Source organism: Oenanthe melanoleuca, chromosome 1, assembly GCF_029582105.1.
Source record: "Oenanthe melanoleuca isolate GR-GAL-2019-014 chromosome 1, OMel1.0, whole genome shotgun sequence".
In the NCBI taxonomy this organism is placed as follows: domain Eukaryota; kingdom Metazoa; phylum Chordata; class Aves; order Passeriformes; family Muscicapidae; genus Oenanthe; species Oenanthe melanoleuca.
Window position 1 is genome coordinate 34,705,848 of NC_079333.1, and position 18,213 is coordinate 34,724,060.

General features: G+C 40.0%; 1 protein-coding gene across 2 annotated transcripts in view; it reads right to left on the reverse strand.

Annotated features, from left to right (window-relative positions):
• Nucleotides 1–18,213, reverse strand: part of NOX4 (NADPH oxidase 4) — a 99,103-nt gene that overhangs the window by 12,284 nt on the left and 68,606 nt on the right. For both annotated transcript variants that reach the window (XM_056493451.1, XM_056493459.1), the window contains one exon: nt 1,736–1,855. In XM_056493451.1, coding sequence (XP_056349426.1) covers nt 1,736–1,855 — 120 coding nt within the window. The remainder of the gene's footprint in view (nt 1–1,735; nt 1,856–18,213) is intronic.

Genomic DNA, 18,213 nt, shown 5'->3' on the forward strand with positions numbered 1-18,213 from the left:
ATTATTATATCATTATATTATTATATTATTATATTATTATATTATTATATTATTATATATACACATATATAATATTAATAGATGGGGTTTTCTGATACTATTAATAAGATCTCCAACCAGTGTCTTGCCTCCCCATACCTCTGCCCTGAGGAGCAAGGATGGAGACATCAGCAGCACCACAGCAGCATGTAGAGCTGAGAACTCACCTTTCATGTAAACTCCCCTGAGAGTAAAAAAAGTGCTTTCAGACTGGGGAGTACAGTGTCATTCAAGTCCTGATTTTCAACCTTTTATTTGTTAACTGCTGACTTTTCAAACAAGATTTCCTCCATCTCTTTCTGACTGCCTAGATTAAGACAAGCACTTAGGAAGGGTCACAATCTGGTCAGATATGACAAGAGAACTATAAGCAGTAGCAAGAAAAATAAGTGCCTTTCACCATAAAAATGAATAAAAGAAGAGAAAAATTCAAGGCATTTTGTATTGAAATGCCAGCTCAGTAACAAAACACCACTCTCAGTGATGAAGCACTGCAGCTGGACAAGGAAGCTGGACTGCAAGACTTCAGCAAACAAGTCCAGCATGGGTTTGAAACAGCACCCCAGACAAGATGCCTGGGTCTACCTCCAACAGGATATATTGTGCAGAAGTGCAATCCCCCTCTACAATCACATGTATGTAATAATTCTTGTGTGTTTCTGTGTTACGCTGCCCATAGCAGCCATTATTTATGGACTCTTGTGCATAAAAGCTTTCCATAAAGTACATTATCATTTCTTAAAATAGGGCACAGGGTTCAACAGCTCAGTGGAGGGAAGGGCAGAGGCATGAACCAAATTATGTACATACAACAGGAAAACAACAGAGCAGGAAACAAGATTTCAAGGACAGGCTTTGGATCTCTCCTAGAGCTGCATGTCCTTGACACACCAGGACTGGCCTGGCTGCTCTGCAGTGCTGGCACCATGCATGTTCATACCTGCCAATATCTGCTTCCAAGCCAGGGCAAAGACACAGGCAGATCAGCCACTAAACTAGTGCCTTGTTGATGTTTAAATACTGAGGAGGGAAGCAGACTAAGACTGTTAGTTTTTCCCAGAATGATTCCCTTGTATATTGTACATTGCACAAGGGGAAGAGTGGCTACAAAGGCAGGTTATGGAATTAGCTCCTTGGAAGTCAATTTATGGCTTTATGCAGATAAATAGACATTGCAAAATCCTTTGGACACTAGCATTTTCTTGCAGTGTCTGTGCAAATTCCTACAGCCTTGAATAACAACACACTGGAAGAGGCAAACATCTAATTACCTGCTACTGGCCTGTCCTTGTGTTCCGTGACATTTTTGCTAAACACTATCAGGGATAATCCATCACAAGGAAAACAGTCATTTTATCCACCTGAGCCCCAGGCTTGCAGCAAAAATGTACCCTGCTTTTGAGAGGGTGATCTATATCTTCTCAGGAAAAGAAAATGAGGGAGCCCAAGATGGTCTTTGGTGGCAGGATACAAAGGCTGGTGACACTGTCCCAGTTCAGCTGCATCTCTGCCACAACTCTTTGGGTTACAGAGCTGGCATGAGAGGAGTTATGCCCTTTAGGATCACCCCAGTCCTCTACATCTTTTCAAGGAATCATTCACTTGTGCCAGTGGAAGTTTTCTAAGACCCTCAAAGCCTTTCTGACATGCACTGTGAACTGGGGCAAAATGGCTTTAAAGGCTTAAGCTCACTTACAGCAGTGTGTTGAGCACAGATGCAAATGGTGTAACCCCAATACCTCCAGCCACGCAGAGGCTGACCTCATAGTTCAGGGATTCCTCAAAGGGACTGCCAAAAGGTCCATCCACATACAGCCTGCATAAACAGAAAAAAGCACACTTTTAGAGGGAGCTGTTAAGATCAGACAAAGGTGAAGAAAAACAAGCTGGAATTAAAACCCCACAAAGAATTTGTTTTAAATTTTTATTAGTCTTGGGATGCAGAATGTGAAAATCTTTTTCCTGAAAACTTTTTGTGGACGAAAATGAATGCACAGGTGGTAAGAAAAAGTGTTATCTAAAATCTCTTGGAATGTTCCATGATTAGACAAGCCATTTTTTATTTGAACAAGTGGAGGTGACTAAATTATGGCTTCCTATTTTGTCTGGTGTTAGAGGGCAAGGAAAGGGCTGTAATGGAAACAATGACTTGGTTGGTCATACATTGCAAAGAAAGTAGTTTGGCAAGGCCTGCCTAGGAGGTTCATCTTATACATGTTTTCTAAAGAGGGAGAAAAACTGCTGAATTTTTCCCCTTTGACTCATGCCTATCATTATTATAACCATTTTATCCACTTGATTTTAAAGATTATTTAGGAGATTGTGTCCCATTTCCAACCCATTTTTAATACTTTGTATACTACTGGATAGTACATTGACTATAATTTAAAAGTTGGCTTTAGGTATTTTCAGAAGTTTGATCTCCTACAAGATCTTTCCAACACTGCTGACAATCTGAGCAAGGTCACCCATAGACAGCTCAAAGTTTATGGGCTGTAAGATTTCATACACTCTATTCTACCTATGGAAAACCAGCTGCATATCTTACCTTAGTAACAGATTCATCTTTAGAAACTGCTACAAAGAGAACTTGAACAGGACATTTACCCAAGGCCTGTTCTGTGTATGAAAGACTCACTGGATCAGCACTTTTTTAAAATTTTATTTAGGTAACTGCTGAACACAGCCAAGTGTGGTGGGACCAGCACTGTATGCAGCAGCTCAGTGAACAGTATTTGCCCAGAGAGCAAGCTTTGGCTTGAGTCCACTAAAAAGCACCAACACACATCCATTTCACACACACACACACACACACACACACACACACTGGTACTTATTGCACAACTAAGCTGCACATACTCCACATCTAATGAAAGGGCTAAGCATCTCCTTTGTAACAACAGCCAGAGAACTAAACGCAGAGAAGACATCTCTTTTCCCAGACAAAGCATTCCAAACCTCATCTGATTAATTCCTCTGGAGGACTGGATTTTAGCCATAACTTAAGTTCTCAGTCTGATCTCATTTATTTTAGTTTTGTGGTCTGACCCTTGGCATCCTCTTACCAGCCAAAACAACATCTTGTCTGGGTGTCTTTGGCCAATATGGCCCTTTTTAGGAATATTTTTCCAGATCTCTGCTATTGTTGCTTCATGCCTCACATGTTAGGTTCCTTCTTCTGTGGGTATTAATTGAACACAGAGAACTACCAACTTTCTGATGGATCTGAAGGCTCATCCTCAACTATCCTTAACTGTCTGACAAACTCCTTACTTGGTGTCCTACCCGGAGAGAAAGGGAGAAGACACTGGCCCAGCCACAGACAATATCAGAAGGCACTGGAAATGTTTTTAAGCAACCAAATTTTATAACTAAGCCATCTTCAACCTAAATATGCTTGCTCTTATTTCTGCACTTATAGTCTCTACAGTATTCTAAAAGTGTTCCCTTGGAGAATCTCAAAGCTTTGCAATGTCAGGTATGTTAGTTCCAGCATGATGGGAATATTAGAAAAACAAATTCACTCCTTAGGACAATCATATTATTTTACACAATGGGGCCAAGAAAAACTTAACTGGCCACGTGCATACAATATAAAAAGAACTTTAAGTATCTGCTCATTAAATATTTCCTCTTACATAACACTTTATACCACATTTACTTAACAAGGGTTTATTTCCACTAATGAAATGATACCACTGCTGGTGCAGAGTGCAGCAGCAGCTGCTTTAAGAGATCTAAAAGTTGCACTATTTTATGGAGGAGGTAAAGGAGCATCTCTTATTTAAACAAGCAACAGGGGAAATGATGAGAAGCAGGTTGTAACACTGAAATAATCTGGTCCAAGGGATACTCTGAAAGAAATCCACAAATGTTATGGGTTTCAGATGTGCATGTGACAGATGTAACAGAGACCTGATTTTGGGATGTTAGAGTATGTCAAAACCAGATAAAAGACCCAAAACAACTAGATAACAAAGACCAGCAACCTTGACAGTCCTGGCATACCTTATATACATGTTACCCTAATCAGCCCCCACCTAGCTAGTGAAATCTAGAGAATTACTCCTAAAGGTATGAAGGGCAAAAGCACAGGCTTGAGGGAAATTCCTTACATTCTGGACAAGGAGCATTAACTTTCCTTTGGGTACACAAACTTAGAGCCAACATTTTGAGTGAAAAACACAACCCAATGAAAAAAAAAAACAATCAAAGCACATTTTTCCAGAAATTACCAGAGTGGATTTGACAACAGTTATATACTGTAGGGATGCCACTTAACATAACTGCACTGCTTGAGGACTACCTGATTGTATGTATGTAGGTATGCAGAGGGATTAAGCAATTCTTGGAAAGTCTGAGTGCCTCTGAATAATACTGACATGATCAGGAGTGGAAAAATGCAAAACTAGATTTGGTCACCAGAAAACAGTCAAGCACAGTATATGCCAGAAATTCAAGAAACAACCTGCAATTAAATATGCATTTTGGTCAGAATGATCCAGTTTGTGGTCCATTAGCCCCATCTGGCCTGCAAAATATTTCTATTTGCCCACTGTGTCTTCCTGTGAGGGAATGAGGAGCAGTTGCTTGGGCAGCAGATGCACTCAGAGAAGCCAAGAGCCGCCTGCTGTGTCTGCATGTGGTCCAGCACAAAGCAGCCAGAAGTCACTTCTTCCAAGAGTGAAAAAGAGAAATGGGGGAAAACCTGCAGAAACATTGCTACTGTGTTAACCCACTCCACCAGAGTGCCTGAAAAGACTGATTCCAAGCATAACATGATCTCCCTAGAAGATTTTGTTGGAGGTCATAAACATGCACTATTTAATCCCATTTCACCAGAGGGATTATTTATAACTGAGACAACTGGACCTAATGCCTTAATGGCAGTGGCCATTCATCCTTTTCTTATTCAAGCTAGTGGAAGGAAGAAACCTCCTGATGCCATATCAAATGGCATAGGGTGGAACAGAGCAGTGATTCAGTCACAGACTTCTGCAGAGATTATGCAATTTTTGTTTCCTGACAACATGTTCCTACTTTCATTTGGTAGGATGGAAAAGTTTTGCATAAAAGCAGTTCATTATTGAAAATGAAATATCACAGCACTCAATAAAAAGCCAAGGGGGGTAAGATGACTTTTTGCTTCTTGAGCTGTGGCCCAGATATATCACACTACTATGCTATGCTCTCCTATCCCCCCAGCTTTCATTTAATTAACATGAAGGAAGGGAATGGAATTTTACTAAAAGTTTAGAAATTGCCCCTTCAGGCAAACTTATTCAAATAACAACTTGTTCTTTTCACATATATTCATTTCCAGTCTTAGAAGCTCTTGCTTATTATTGTGGGACAATTTTTTAGCTCAGAAAAAGATTAAAAAAAAAAAGCTCTTCAAAATAGAATACATCACAAAAAATAGCAGAGCACATTATTAAAAAGCATCTTATAGATATTTTCTATTTAAAGCACACTCCCATTCTACAGTGGTAGCAAAACAGCCCAACAAGCACTTAAACCAGCTTGTTCCAATGCTGGGCAATGCCACTGCACTAACATGGGCTGCCCCTAAACTGAGGGACACTGTCTGAGGGACACAGGCAGCTGTACTGCCCTTGAGATCCAAGTCATTGTTTTCCATTAGGAACTGCACAGTGATGTGTGGAGATATCTGCTCACACCTCTTGGACTTGGCTCTCAGTGCCATGCTTTACTTCAGGGTGTAAGAGCCCTTAGAAAAGATATTGCTTTGATTGTGCTTCACAACCCAACAGTAAATGATGTTATCACTTTTTTTTCTAGGCTCTCTGGGAGCTACTGTAAGACATTATCTGGGATATTAGTGGAATAACAGATGGATAGGGGAGTTAAATCAGGAGCTCGTAGGAAATTTTAATTAAAGCAGTATCATCATCTGCAAGCTGAACAAAATGCCTGGAAACAAAGTACTGCATAGAGCACAAAAAGTGAAATCCTAGTCTGACTGAAGTTTCAGGCAAAGCTTTTACCAAAGTCAGCTGAAGAAGGATTTATTCCAGCAGCATGAGATTTTATATCCTTGGCATTCAGTTCTTACTAAGATCCATGTGTAAGTATCTTTGTGTGAGCACACTAAGTTCTGGATACAAGTCACAAAACACAGTCAGTAAAGCTAAGGGAGCTGAATCCCTCCCCTGATTCCTTACAAAAACATAACTGACATTCCCCAAAATCATAATAAAACCAACTAAACAACACTTCTCCCATGCTTGTTCTTCTCTTTTACTTGTCCTACCACAACTGCATCTCAGAACTGATGGATTCAGCCTGAGAAATCCAAGTAACCAACTCTCTGATGGCGGAAGAAGTTTCCTTATGCTCTTCTGCTGCTCTAACTCTGCTGCACCAGAGAGATGCAATCACCTCTCTCTGATAACCTACAATATCAGCTTCCACCCCCACATGACAAATATTCAAACAAGTGCCTCCATGTTCCTCCCACATTTTCCTTCTTGCCTGGGAGGGAATCTCAGTAAACATCTGCAGAGCTATTTCATTATCTCCCTTCAAATTCCTTCTTAAGACTCCTCTTTCCTCTGATATCTGAAAAACCAGGCTGATGTGCTCACTGTAGCTCAGTCATGTTCTGGATCAGTACTGTTTCACTGTTTTCTTGAATTTTGCTGCCTGACTGTACCCATCTGCTGTCTGCTGTTTCTCCAGTTTAAGTTGGTTTGTCTCTGCTGTGTGGCTCTGTCTATCAGAATGGCTCCTGATGCATGACTCCTTCTTCAGGGCACCAGCAAAATAGAGATCAGAGAAGGACTGCTGGAAGCCATCCAAATCTGAAACTTGTGCCTGAGACAATCTTTCACAGCCTGCAGAAAGCAAAATGGATACTGCACTGTTCTAGAACATTTTGGAGTCCAAGACTCAATTCACATTTATCAGTAAAAGCCCAGCTACTACAAATTATGTGATTTTTCAAAGAAGCTGCATTTTCTGCTATCAAAGATTTTAAAATATTTTCTGCAGCAAAAATCAAGACAGCCACTTCATTTTATGAAGTCAACATACAATATTTGATGTCCTTATTTAAGCCTCAATCTGTATGTGTACACTGCAACACTATTTTACCAGAGGGGCTGTGATTACTGACAGCACTTCAGTACCAAAAACCTTTTACAAAAGAACCACTAGTGAACAAAGCATGCCATCCTTGGTTTTTATGGATTTTCAAAACTACAACAGCTTTTCAAGGTTTAAAAGTGTCACAAAACCTGGCATGTGTGATCAGAGATTCCCATGTGTTCTGACACTGTGAAGGATGATGTTTCCATTAATGAAATCAGTAGCCCCTCAGACAAGTAAGCTTGCAAAACCCAGTGGGTCCAATTAAATTTATATACTGTTTTGTGCAAGATTGCAAAGGGTTATGATTCTAATTCAGGTTTCATTAGCCATCCTCTCCTGATTTTTTTAAACTGCTTGAGTTAAATTTCTGGTCAATTATTCACATTTTTTTTCCTTACAATTTCAAATATATTCTTACGGTATGTACTAGAGCTTGCAGAAGTTTCCTCCCCTTTTCTACCAAAGCTGATTCCTTGATTAGCTAGTGAAGGATCTGATCATAACAATATGGAAGGCTCAAAAAGCTATAGAATCAATCAGCAACAAATTTTCTTCAAATAGAAACCTGCTAAACCATAATTATTTTTAGAATCCTGTAAGAACCATCAGTTTTAGTACATCTCAGTTCCATGTATTTCTCTCTGACTGGGCAAAGCAAAACAAAATCACCTTTCTCCAGCTTTTTATACTCTCAAGGGCACAGAAGTGACTAAAGAAGAATTTCCAGCTCTACAACATCCTTAGCAAGACTAAGTATGGTGAAGGCATGATGATAAGGGTAAGAAAGTGGCACCACATTTTCATGGATAATGCTCCTCCTGTAAACCACAAACTGAGATTTGTGGTTTTCTATGACACACAGTGCAGGTTTGAGAAGATTCCACTGGAGTGGGCTGGAACACTACAGCAGCAAAAGTTGTACAATCACCTTTTGGGAGCTGGACTTGTAACAGAAGAGTGGGGAGGAGGAGAGAAGAAGAAAAGAACCTCCTAATTATGAACAGAAAGTTCAAAAAAGCATGGGGATCGAACTACCACTGATAGCAACAGAAAACAGACTTTCACCTCTGGGGGACATCCTTATAAATAAATATGGCTCTTCCTTGTTCATGACTCCCACAGCAATCCAAAAGCAACCTCTCAGACCAAGTTAGTTTCCATCGGAACTGAATAAAATTATTTAAGCATTACCTGAAGTATTTATGGAGAACCCATATTTCTGACTACTCATTGCTGACTGTTACAGGAGAGAAGCAACAGTTTAAACCATTGACTTACTCCATTAAAAAGTCTGTAAAATCACTATGAGAACTGCAATCAAATATAATTATAAACTGAGGGAACTTTGTTCTCTGAAAGTACATGTACTTTCTGTACCACATTTTTGGGTCAATATTCTTAATTAATGTTCCATTAAGTCTTCTCCATAGCAACCTTTTAAAGGTCATTCTGATAAAATGTTCTCAAAATGTATTCCTTTGATTAAAGAAAACACAATTTCATTTTATTATAACAAGAAATTGTGTTGTACACCTTTTTCCTTACCAATTCCAATTTCTGTTTTGTGAAGTACCTTTCCTCTCTATAAACTTGTGTCCTACAAATTTTGCCTGAGGTAATCAAGAAAAATTAGAAGAAGAGCATTTGTAATGACTGCACCACCTATTGCTTTTTGAAAATTTATTCATTACATCATTAAGTGATAAAATGCTGCAGACCAGCAACCACAATGAGGTGGAATGTTCTGGCCATATTTCTCCTCAACCCATTCACTGACACAGCAGTTATCTGCTTATCTCACTGCAAACTGTATTTCTGCTTTAGAGTAATCCACTCCCTTATTTGATCTTTGGTCTCTTTCAATATTTACAGGAATCTTTCTGCTGCCTGTACTGCTGCCTTTGGTGGTCACCTCAGAGGTGATGCCATCTAACAGATGGGCTGGAAGCAGTGCCAATATTAGTCCTCTTCCCTGCTTGGTACATGACACTCACTGAGAGAGGATATCCCATGTCTCCACACCAGTGGAAATACCTGCAGCATCAGTTTCTGTAGCAGCCTGGAAGGCAAGGTGCCTAATGTTCATGTTGCAACCAGCAACAACAGCTGGATGGACAGCTGTGGAGCCAAACAAGGACAGTGGGCAGCAACAGCCAAGCACTGTCTGCACTAACACACTGTGAGAAAGGGCAGGATGTGGCTGGAGAAGGGGCCATACAGATGTAGGGCAGCACTTCCCTGGGACAAACATCCTTGTTCTGGCTCCTGGAGAAGAGCACAACACAGCACAGTACAACAGCAGGAATGAGGTCAAAAAGTGGGAATAGAATGTAGGGGGAGATCAGGACCACCAAAGACTTCCAACCCCTTTCTGTACTGATACTGCATCCTGATGCAACCACATTGCAGATTTCAGATGCTGTTTCAAGTTTTTCCTATCTCTAATTATTACACATGAACCAGCACTGGAAGTCTAACTCAATTCCCACAAGCCAGGGTTTGGGTATTTTCAATTGAAATAAGAATGGCAGAACTACATGAGAGTTTAGGACTCCCCTGGCAACTCTTTTCCAGTTACAAATATACTCAAGAGAGATATTATACCAAAGGGCAAAATACTTCTTTAGATAGAGTAGGCTGGGGGAAAAAGATGACCACTCTAGTGAAACATCCACACTGCTGTAGGCTTTCCCACTCAAGTCCAGTACACCTCAGGGATGGAGAAAGAAAAATTGGCTGACAAATCACAAGGAAGACAAAGTACAGGATTTAAAATCCTAGCTAGGTATCTGCAGAAACAAAAGGGGAGGAGAGAAGCAGCTGACTAAGTGCTGGCAGATACAGCTGGCAGCAGATCAATCTGAAGACAAGGACAGGAATATCACAGTTCTCTCCAAAGTCAGCTTGATCAGGCTCTTTGGACTGAATTAAGTAGAGATGAAGAACTCAAAATTAAGAGAATATAAAGAAAAGACACAGAAAGGCAAATCTCACAACAAATTCTTCAGTTGGAATGAAGCAATAAAATGAGATTCTCAATACCTGGTAAACTTAAACACAAATGTGTTATCTAAAATGCAATAAATCCCCTAGATAAAATTGCCATGTCTCACTGCTGACTCTTTTCTGTCTCAGGGCTTACATTAGGTAAACAAAGTGACTTTGTCCAGTCACAAGCCCATCTTTTATTTGAAAAACTCTCTTTTCAAAAGAAATGTCTCAGATATACTTCCTTTAAGGAAAAATATTCTCCATGAGCTTTACATCCTGTACAGGCCAGTGATTGTGCCTGTGGGACTAAGCTTCCTTTGGGACAGCTTCATGAAGCAGCTCATTACTGGCATGGGGTCTGTAAAATATCTTGAATTGCTTGAATTTAGCTGCCAGAAAGCCTAGAAAGAAATTCTCTAACTATTCCTCTGACAGTTGAAGAGAGAGGTCTGCAAGATAGTGATAATGCAACTTCAGATGGATTCCAGATGTTCAGTGATGGTCAGACAAGCTCATTTCCTTAGGCAGAGAATCTCTTATCTGGAAGGGGATACAGAAAAGTGGCAAGGCCAAAATGTAAAGAACACCTGCCCAGCAGTAGTGAAACATACACAGTTGGAATAAAATGGCAGACTAAGGATGAGATCACCCAGCTTGAAGCAGGGATTTCTGAAGTCAACAGAAGCCTACAGATGAGTCTGCACACAGATTCATAGGCAGAAGCTTATCATCTACCAGAAAATATACTGCATTACATCATAGATGAGCTCAATGCAGTCCTGACTATCTTGACCTCTTGTTTTTCTCTGACTATGCTCCAACTTCTTATTTCCAGTTCTAATTTTTAGAGTGAATGGCCCATTATTGTCTGCAGTGTTCGTTTCAGTCCTGCCAAGGCCCTGGATAATGACATTATTGTTCATAGGTGGCAGTGCCATTGCTATTACCTTTCTAGCCATACAAACATGCCTCTGTGCAGCTGCCTTGGGTTATTCAAAATAAAGAAATTTTTACCCTTTGAATTTTTAAGTTCCTTCAAGCTCTTACTTTTCTGTGTGCTCATATTAAACAGAGCCTTACTTTTTAGCATTGCTCTATGAGTTACATTTAAGAAGCTTACAGAGTACAGCTGATCCCAAACAAAAGAGGTGAGTGACTTGGTGACAGACAGAGAGATATGGAACTAGTTTTTAATTACTGTAAATACAGAATTCTTTTCCTAACCCTTCCCATCCCTGTTTTTCATAAATATCCTGATGTCTACAACCACTTGGTGTCAGACACTGCTGCAGCACAAGGTGACTGAGCAGAGCAGAGTCTGGGCATCACAGCAGGATGAATACCTCTGGCACAGAGTCAGGGTCTAAGACAAAGGAGTCTCTTCTGTAGGTACAGTATCAGTCCCTATCAACCAGAACCCCTGAAATTGTTCTGCACATATACAGAGAAACACCACTGATGATAAGACTGGTCCTATCATCATATACAACAACTCACAACATATGAGACTTCTTGCAGAAAATCAATGTCCTGCACCTCACACTGATCCCCATCATGTTTGTGATCACTGTGAGATGCAGATCCCAGGGCTGTCTCAGGTCTAACTTAAAATGACAGTTTTGACCAGCCAGAGAGGAGGAGAAGTCCACACTTTTAATCCCATCTCTCATGCTTACCCACTGTCATTTCCAGAATGTCACTTACATCTTCAGTAAATGCTCTTTGTTTGGGTGAAATCAGAAAGCAACACATTCTCAGAACTCTCCTCCATGAGACAGGGTTTAGTTTCAGTTTAATTAGCTTAATGCTTAAGTTTACTTGTTCAGTTGTGCCAGGGGAGGTTCAGGCTGGACATGAGGAAGAATGTTTTCACTGAAAGAGTGGTTAAGCATTGGAACAGGCTACCCAGGGAAGTGGTGGAGTCACCATCCCTGGAAGTGTTCAAAAATTGACTGTACAAGGCACTTAGTGGAATGGTTGAGTTGACTTGACTTAGTGATGTTTGTTCACAGCTTGGACTCACTTTTGGAGGTTTTGTCCCAGCCCCAATGATTCTGTGATTCTAAGAGGTTTCACACTTTAACACACAGACAAAAGGCTGTTATAAAGTATGTGCCTAACAATTTCCCCAGCCCATGTCAGTTCTTCTTATTCAACAATTTGTCTTTTGATGAACTGTCTGACATTTCTGCCTATTCCAACTCATCTTCCTTTTCTTCCATCCATCTCCTAAAATTTGCCAGATGATTCAGAAATTTCATTCCATCTGCTCTGATATACACTATCCTCCCTGGTCCAATATCATCCAAGGATTTAATTAACTTGGTGTTTACATGTCCCTCCTTATCATTCATTATTTGATATATTGAAAGAACACATCCCAAGATGAATTTATCCCTATTTGATACCTTACTCATTTTTAAACTCTTTGCTTAAGAGCTTTTTGCTGCTTCCCACCTGTCAACATTGACTTTTTCTTCATTTAATACATAATCTATATTCTTATCTAGATAATACTCTGCTGAATTCTCTATTAAAAAAAATATGATTCCATTACAAAACAAATGGCAAAAATGCCACTGACTTACATGATATCAGAATTTAGTTCTGCAGGAGCAAAAGGTGTATCATCAGGCAGAAATGCACTGTAAAAGTAGATTATCTTTAGTGGAACAGCTTTTTGCCATTTATACTGCCCTGGTGCCTATGTCTGCAGGTAAAGACAGTAGCATATGGGCAGTACAGTGTGGATGAAATTCCAGCCCTCTAGGTTCTGTGTATCTACTAAAGCTCATCTTTTTAAGACCTCACTCTTTATCCCATCAGCTGTGATCAGTGATTTAGGTGTTCCACATACCACTTACTTTGCTTCTGTTTAAGGATTCCCTTAACAGCTGCAATTTAAACAAATTGTAAAGGTAAAACTGGACAGACAGATGAATACTTTCTGGTTGTTCCTCTCTGACATTCTGAAAACCACATTAATGTTTTTCCTAATGGCTGCATGTATCAACCATTCACTAAATGACCACTGAACATTCTTAACATCACTTCAACTACTGTGAAAGATCCCTTATCAAAAGGGACTTCCCTCTTGGTGTAGGATGCAGTGCTGGGATTGACCCAGTCCCTGTCACACCTTTCTTAGGAGAACCCTGGCAAGCCAGCTTGACACTGTGTAACAGTATCTACCTGTTAGAAATAGTTGAATTTCTCACACAGAGATGAGCATTGCAAAAATGACTTCATTAAAAGTTTGTGAGGCCCATAAATACCCTGCAATGGTGGTCATGAATCTCATCAATAAGTGGCTCACAATCTTTAATGAGCAAGTAAAAGGAAAAGAGTACAACATTCCACAAAGGAGTGTTTCTAGATATTGTTGTTTTCCAGTTTCCATCTGTCCAACTGATGGCTTTTATCCATAGATCTGACCTGACAGCTTAAAAAAGGGTAAGTAATAGCTTCATATCTCATTGGAGAACCCTTGCCAAGACAAACAAATTAAGAAAGGGTAAAGATGACTGTAGATAAAGCCACCATCCTTGTTATTTCCTTGTTAATCCTATTTCATCAGTTTAGTTAACCTTAGATGACAGTGTTCAAATACCTGAGTGCCCAGGGGGGTTTTTAACACAGATGGCCTAATGGCAATAAAGTAATACCTGATTTAGAATTACTTTTGATATATATTTTTCTGTGAAGAAGTTTTAATGACAATTTCCCCTGAAATTTCATTCTTCAAGGAACCTTCAGTGCAGAGAAGAACAGACCCCAGACTCTGCAAAACTGAGACATTTTTTATTTTTTCAAATATGCTAAATATTTCAGTCATGATTCTTCTTGATGGATATCATAAGAAGGATCAAACAAGGGAACAAGCTATAATTGCCAAAACATTTTTACATGGTGCAGATGCTATTCAGTAGTGCCAGAAGCTGAGTGCAGGGCTTAATAACTAAATCCAAAGTTAATTTGGTGAGGGGGGTGCCTCTGACCACAAACAGCTGGCACAGCCAATGAAGACATAAATGGATTTCTTAAATTCCAGTGGTGCTCTTAAGAGCTGCCTGCAGCAAACCTGCTCTATTTTGCTATCAAATTACTGGAGAGAGACAGATCAAATTTTGATAGCTCCTGTTTGCATGGCTTCTTTAACGTGGATTCCTTAACTGTAGTGCAAATATGCACCAATAAAAAAAGTTAACCATCAACCATTACACATCCAGTTACTGCCATCTAACAACAGAAAGACAAACTATACATAGACACACACTAACTATGCTCTGAGACAGCAAGGCACAGCTACAGATGGAGCAGTGACAGCTAGGAAGGTTCCCCATCTCAGCTTGTGCTGACTCTGAAAAGAGGGAAGCAGGGGCTGAGCTCCAGGGACAACCCCTCTGCTGCACTTAGAGCTTGGAATTAAAATGTTCAAGTGCTTAATGGAACCATGTGTGAAAGAAGACTTGCAGATGCTGAACTCAGCCTGTTTTCTCATCAGGACACAGCAATTTGCAAATAAATTGACAAGAGATTCCTTCAACCTTCCTTCCTAGCACAAAACAGAGGGAGATGAGGCTGTCCATCAATACCAGCATTGCTTGCCTGTCACAGAAGAGCAGTGCCCAGAGGCTCTCATTACAGCCTGTGCCACTGAACAAGCTCATTACATTTTGCTCTGCTGATCCCACAAGGTAAACCTGCTCAATTGAATTAAGGAGTCTTTCTCATGTAATGTATGGACTATGCACAAAACAGAAAAGTACACCTTCCCTTCCCTGAAACTTCCCTTCTCTGAAACTTCCCTTCCCTTCCCTTCCATGAAACTTCCCTTCCATGAAACTTCCCTAAAACTTCCCTTCCCTGAAACTTCCCTGAAACTTCCCTTCCCTTCCCTGGCATGACTTAAATATGAACCAATGACTGTTACACTGGTTACAGACCAGCAGGGATCCTTCAGGACAGCAGCACTCAGAAACATTGGCACAGACACTGAATTGCTCCCTGTATCACATTAATAAATAGATTTGGGTACTTGCTAGTCCTTCTTCCAGCTTATACTAAAAAGTTATGGAAAGCCTGGGTTCAGTTCACAGCTCCAGAGTTTACCTTATACCAGCCTGAATGAAGTTTCCTAGATTTGAGCAAAGTGAGTGGGATCTCTCCAATGCACTTCAAGCTCTTACTCATGGAGTGATGTGCTGAAATCCTAGACATGGTTCCCTTGAAAACTGCAGTGGCAGGAGGTACTCCTGGTGTATTATTAAGAACACAGAGTTTCATCTTCACAATGTCCTAATGGCCAGGACATCAGGTTTGTGATTTTTTCACATGATAACATTACATCTACATGATTTGTCTTGTCTAAGTTGAAGCACAGGAAAATGGATGGCTCAGTTCTCCCATCATTTCTTTGCTTGTTCTGGTAAAAGAGTACCAGGTGATGAGGAAATTGTCAACAGGCACTTCCACTGCTGTGTTTTCCCTAACAACATTAGTAAGTAAGGAAAAAAAAGTACAAATAGCTTTCAAAAGTCTTTTGAGAAGGGATGCAAACACCTTCAAGAAATTACTGCAAATGCATGTTTGCATTTCAAATATTGTTTAGGAAACTTCAGCTATCCATGCAAATAAAATAATAATTTAATCTACTGTAAGACTTTCACAATTGGTTCAATATAATAAAAATATTCAATCTGTTCAGGTAATTTGTCAAAAGATGAATTTATTAAACCTTAAGAATATTAGAAATCACCAGCACTAAGGTACCTAGAAAACCTATTTTAATCCTGAATACACAGTATGCAATGAATGGAAATACAAAGCTATAATATCCTTACTTAACATCATGATGCACGATGCAGAGGGAAAACAAAACCTTGGAAACCCTCAGGCATTTTGCTTTCCTATGACACTTCTGAGTATTTTTTGAAACCAGAGAAGATACAGAGAACATTTGTAATGTAGGTAATCATTTCCATATTGGTCAAGAGGACTTGGGGTAAGAAGATTGACCCTGATGCTGTGGGGGTTTTTGGAGTAGGCAGCAATTTTGCTTTATACAAGCTCCCAGGGGAATGAGAAAGTTTTAAATGTTTGATTTTTAAATGATAGTTTGATTCTACATGACTTTCAACCCCACACAAATTTAATTTAAACCTTGTTTTATAAAGATACCTTGACAGCAATGGATAATTAAGACATAAAGCAAAGTGTTATGTGAAAGTTATTAGGCTCTAAAGCAAATGATTTTCATATCTTTTCTTTCTGGTTGGTGCCTGCAAGACACCTTCTCTCATTGCTTTAATGGAAGAAAAATTGTCACCACATTCTTGATACAACAGAAGCACTCACTAATCACTTCACTTGACACATGTGATGCCTCACCTTAGGTGCAGATGCTTAGACTAATTATTTTATGCAGTCCTGTAACTCACAAAATTCTTCTATTAAACAACAGCAACCAGGAACTCTGAATATCACCAAATTTATCTTCACCATCCAACAAATCACTACACAGCTTTTGTGTTTGGATTTATCTCCAAACTTTATTTAGTCTCCAATTCTGTTTGTGAACAGCCTCAGCCAGCTGATTAGGCAACAATCAGAAAGGATTTGGCAGCTAATATCACGGGCTGTTGCAGTCCTGCAGCTGCTAACAATGTTTTCCAGCTGCCAGCTGCCTGGCCATTCAAAAGCACTTGTGATTCGTGCAAACCACTTGACAAGGTCACAGAAAAGTTTCCTTGGGGCTAGGCTTGGCCCACTGTGCACAATCAACCAGCAGCCAACTCCTGTCCTCATGACTGAGGACAATTAACATCTGCAATAACATACTATAGGATGAGACAGCTTTTCCACCACTGCCAAACTTTACTTAATAGTTCATTTTGACTTCATAGTTCTGAGCTAAGCTCTAGCCCAGATGCTGAGACAGCTTCCTCCATGAAACAGGGCTGAGGTGTTTATTTGAGGATGCTCGGTTCAGGGTGGTCCTCTTGGCATCCCCCAGCCCAGGTCTCCTATACATTACTCTCAAGAGACAGGGAATGGCTGTTGGATCAACATGGGCCTGTTGCCATCTCTGACACCAAGAGTTTAAAGGCCAACATGCTTCATGGAAAAGAATTGTGAAGTGTCTCCCTTACAGATATTTTAAAGAGCCTGGTACTCAGAACTGAACCACTCTACCAGTGCCACAGCCCAAAAGGCTGCTGAAACTGAAACCCAGGACTGTCCTGAAAAGAACAAACCATCCTTGTCCATTTTATGCAAAGTTAGAACACTGTAACAGCCTCTATTGTCTTGAATGTTTGTGCTTTCCTCTCCTCTGCAGTGTTAAAGCATGAAGTGACACTTCTGGTACACATGAAATGCTTATCTGACATTTTACCTGCATCTTCAAACCTATTTGGCAAATGGCCAGAACTGCAATGAGTGTTGATAAATTTCTACATTGTTAAAGATCAGGAAGTACATTTATGGCTTATGTCTTACATGAAACACAAAGGATGACACAGCAGGCAGCTTTATTTTTTTTTCCCTCCAAATATTTAGGGGCATAATATCATCCATTTTGCCCTTTATTACAGCTGGAATCTTTCTTTTCTCCCTTTTCCACCAAGACTTACTAACAAAACACCAATCAAAGATGTTGCCTCCTTTAACAGTTTCTATGAAAGAAAACAGCCTTGGGGTCCCTCACTGAACGAATGGGGCCAAGAATAAAAATGGTAATGTGCAGGTAGGCATACAGGAGTGAATGAATGGTGCTGCCCCCTTTTATCCAGAATCACATGGAACTACAGAGCCACAGAGTGGCTGGAGTTGGAAGGGACCTCTGGAGACCATCTAGTCCAACCCCTCCAGCTCAAGCAGGTTCACCTGGAGGACTGCTGCATCCAGGAGGAAATTACTTCTGTCAACAACCAAAACTCCTTAGCATTTGTTTTTCCTCTTTTCCAGAGCCTGGTGCTTGGACTTCTGTAACTATGGTAATTGTGAAACTACTTTTTTTAAGCTAATATAAGCCATTATTTTTAAAGCTATGATAAAATTTGATTTAAG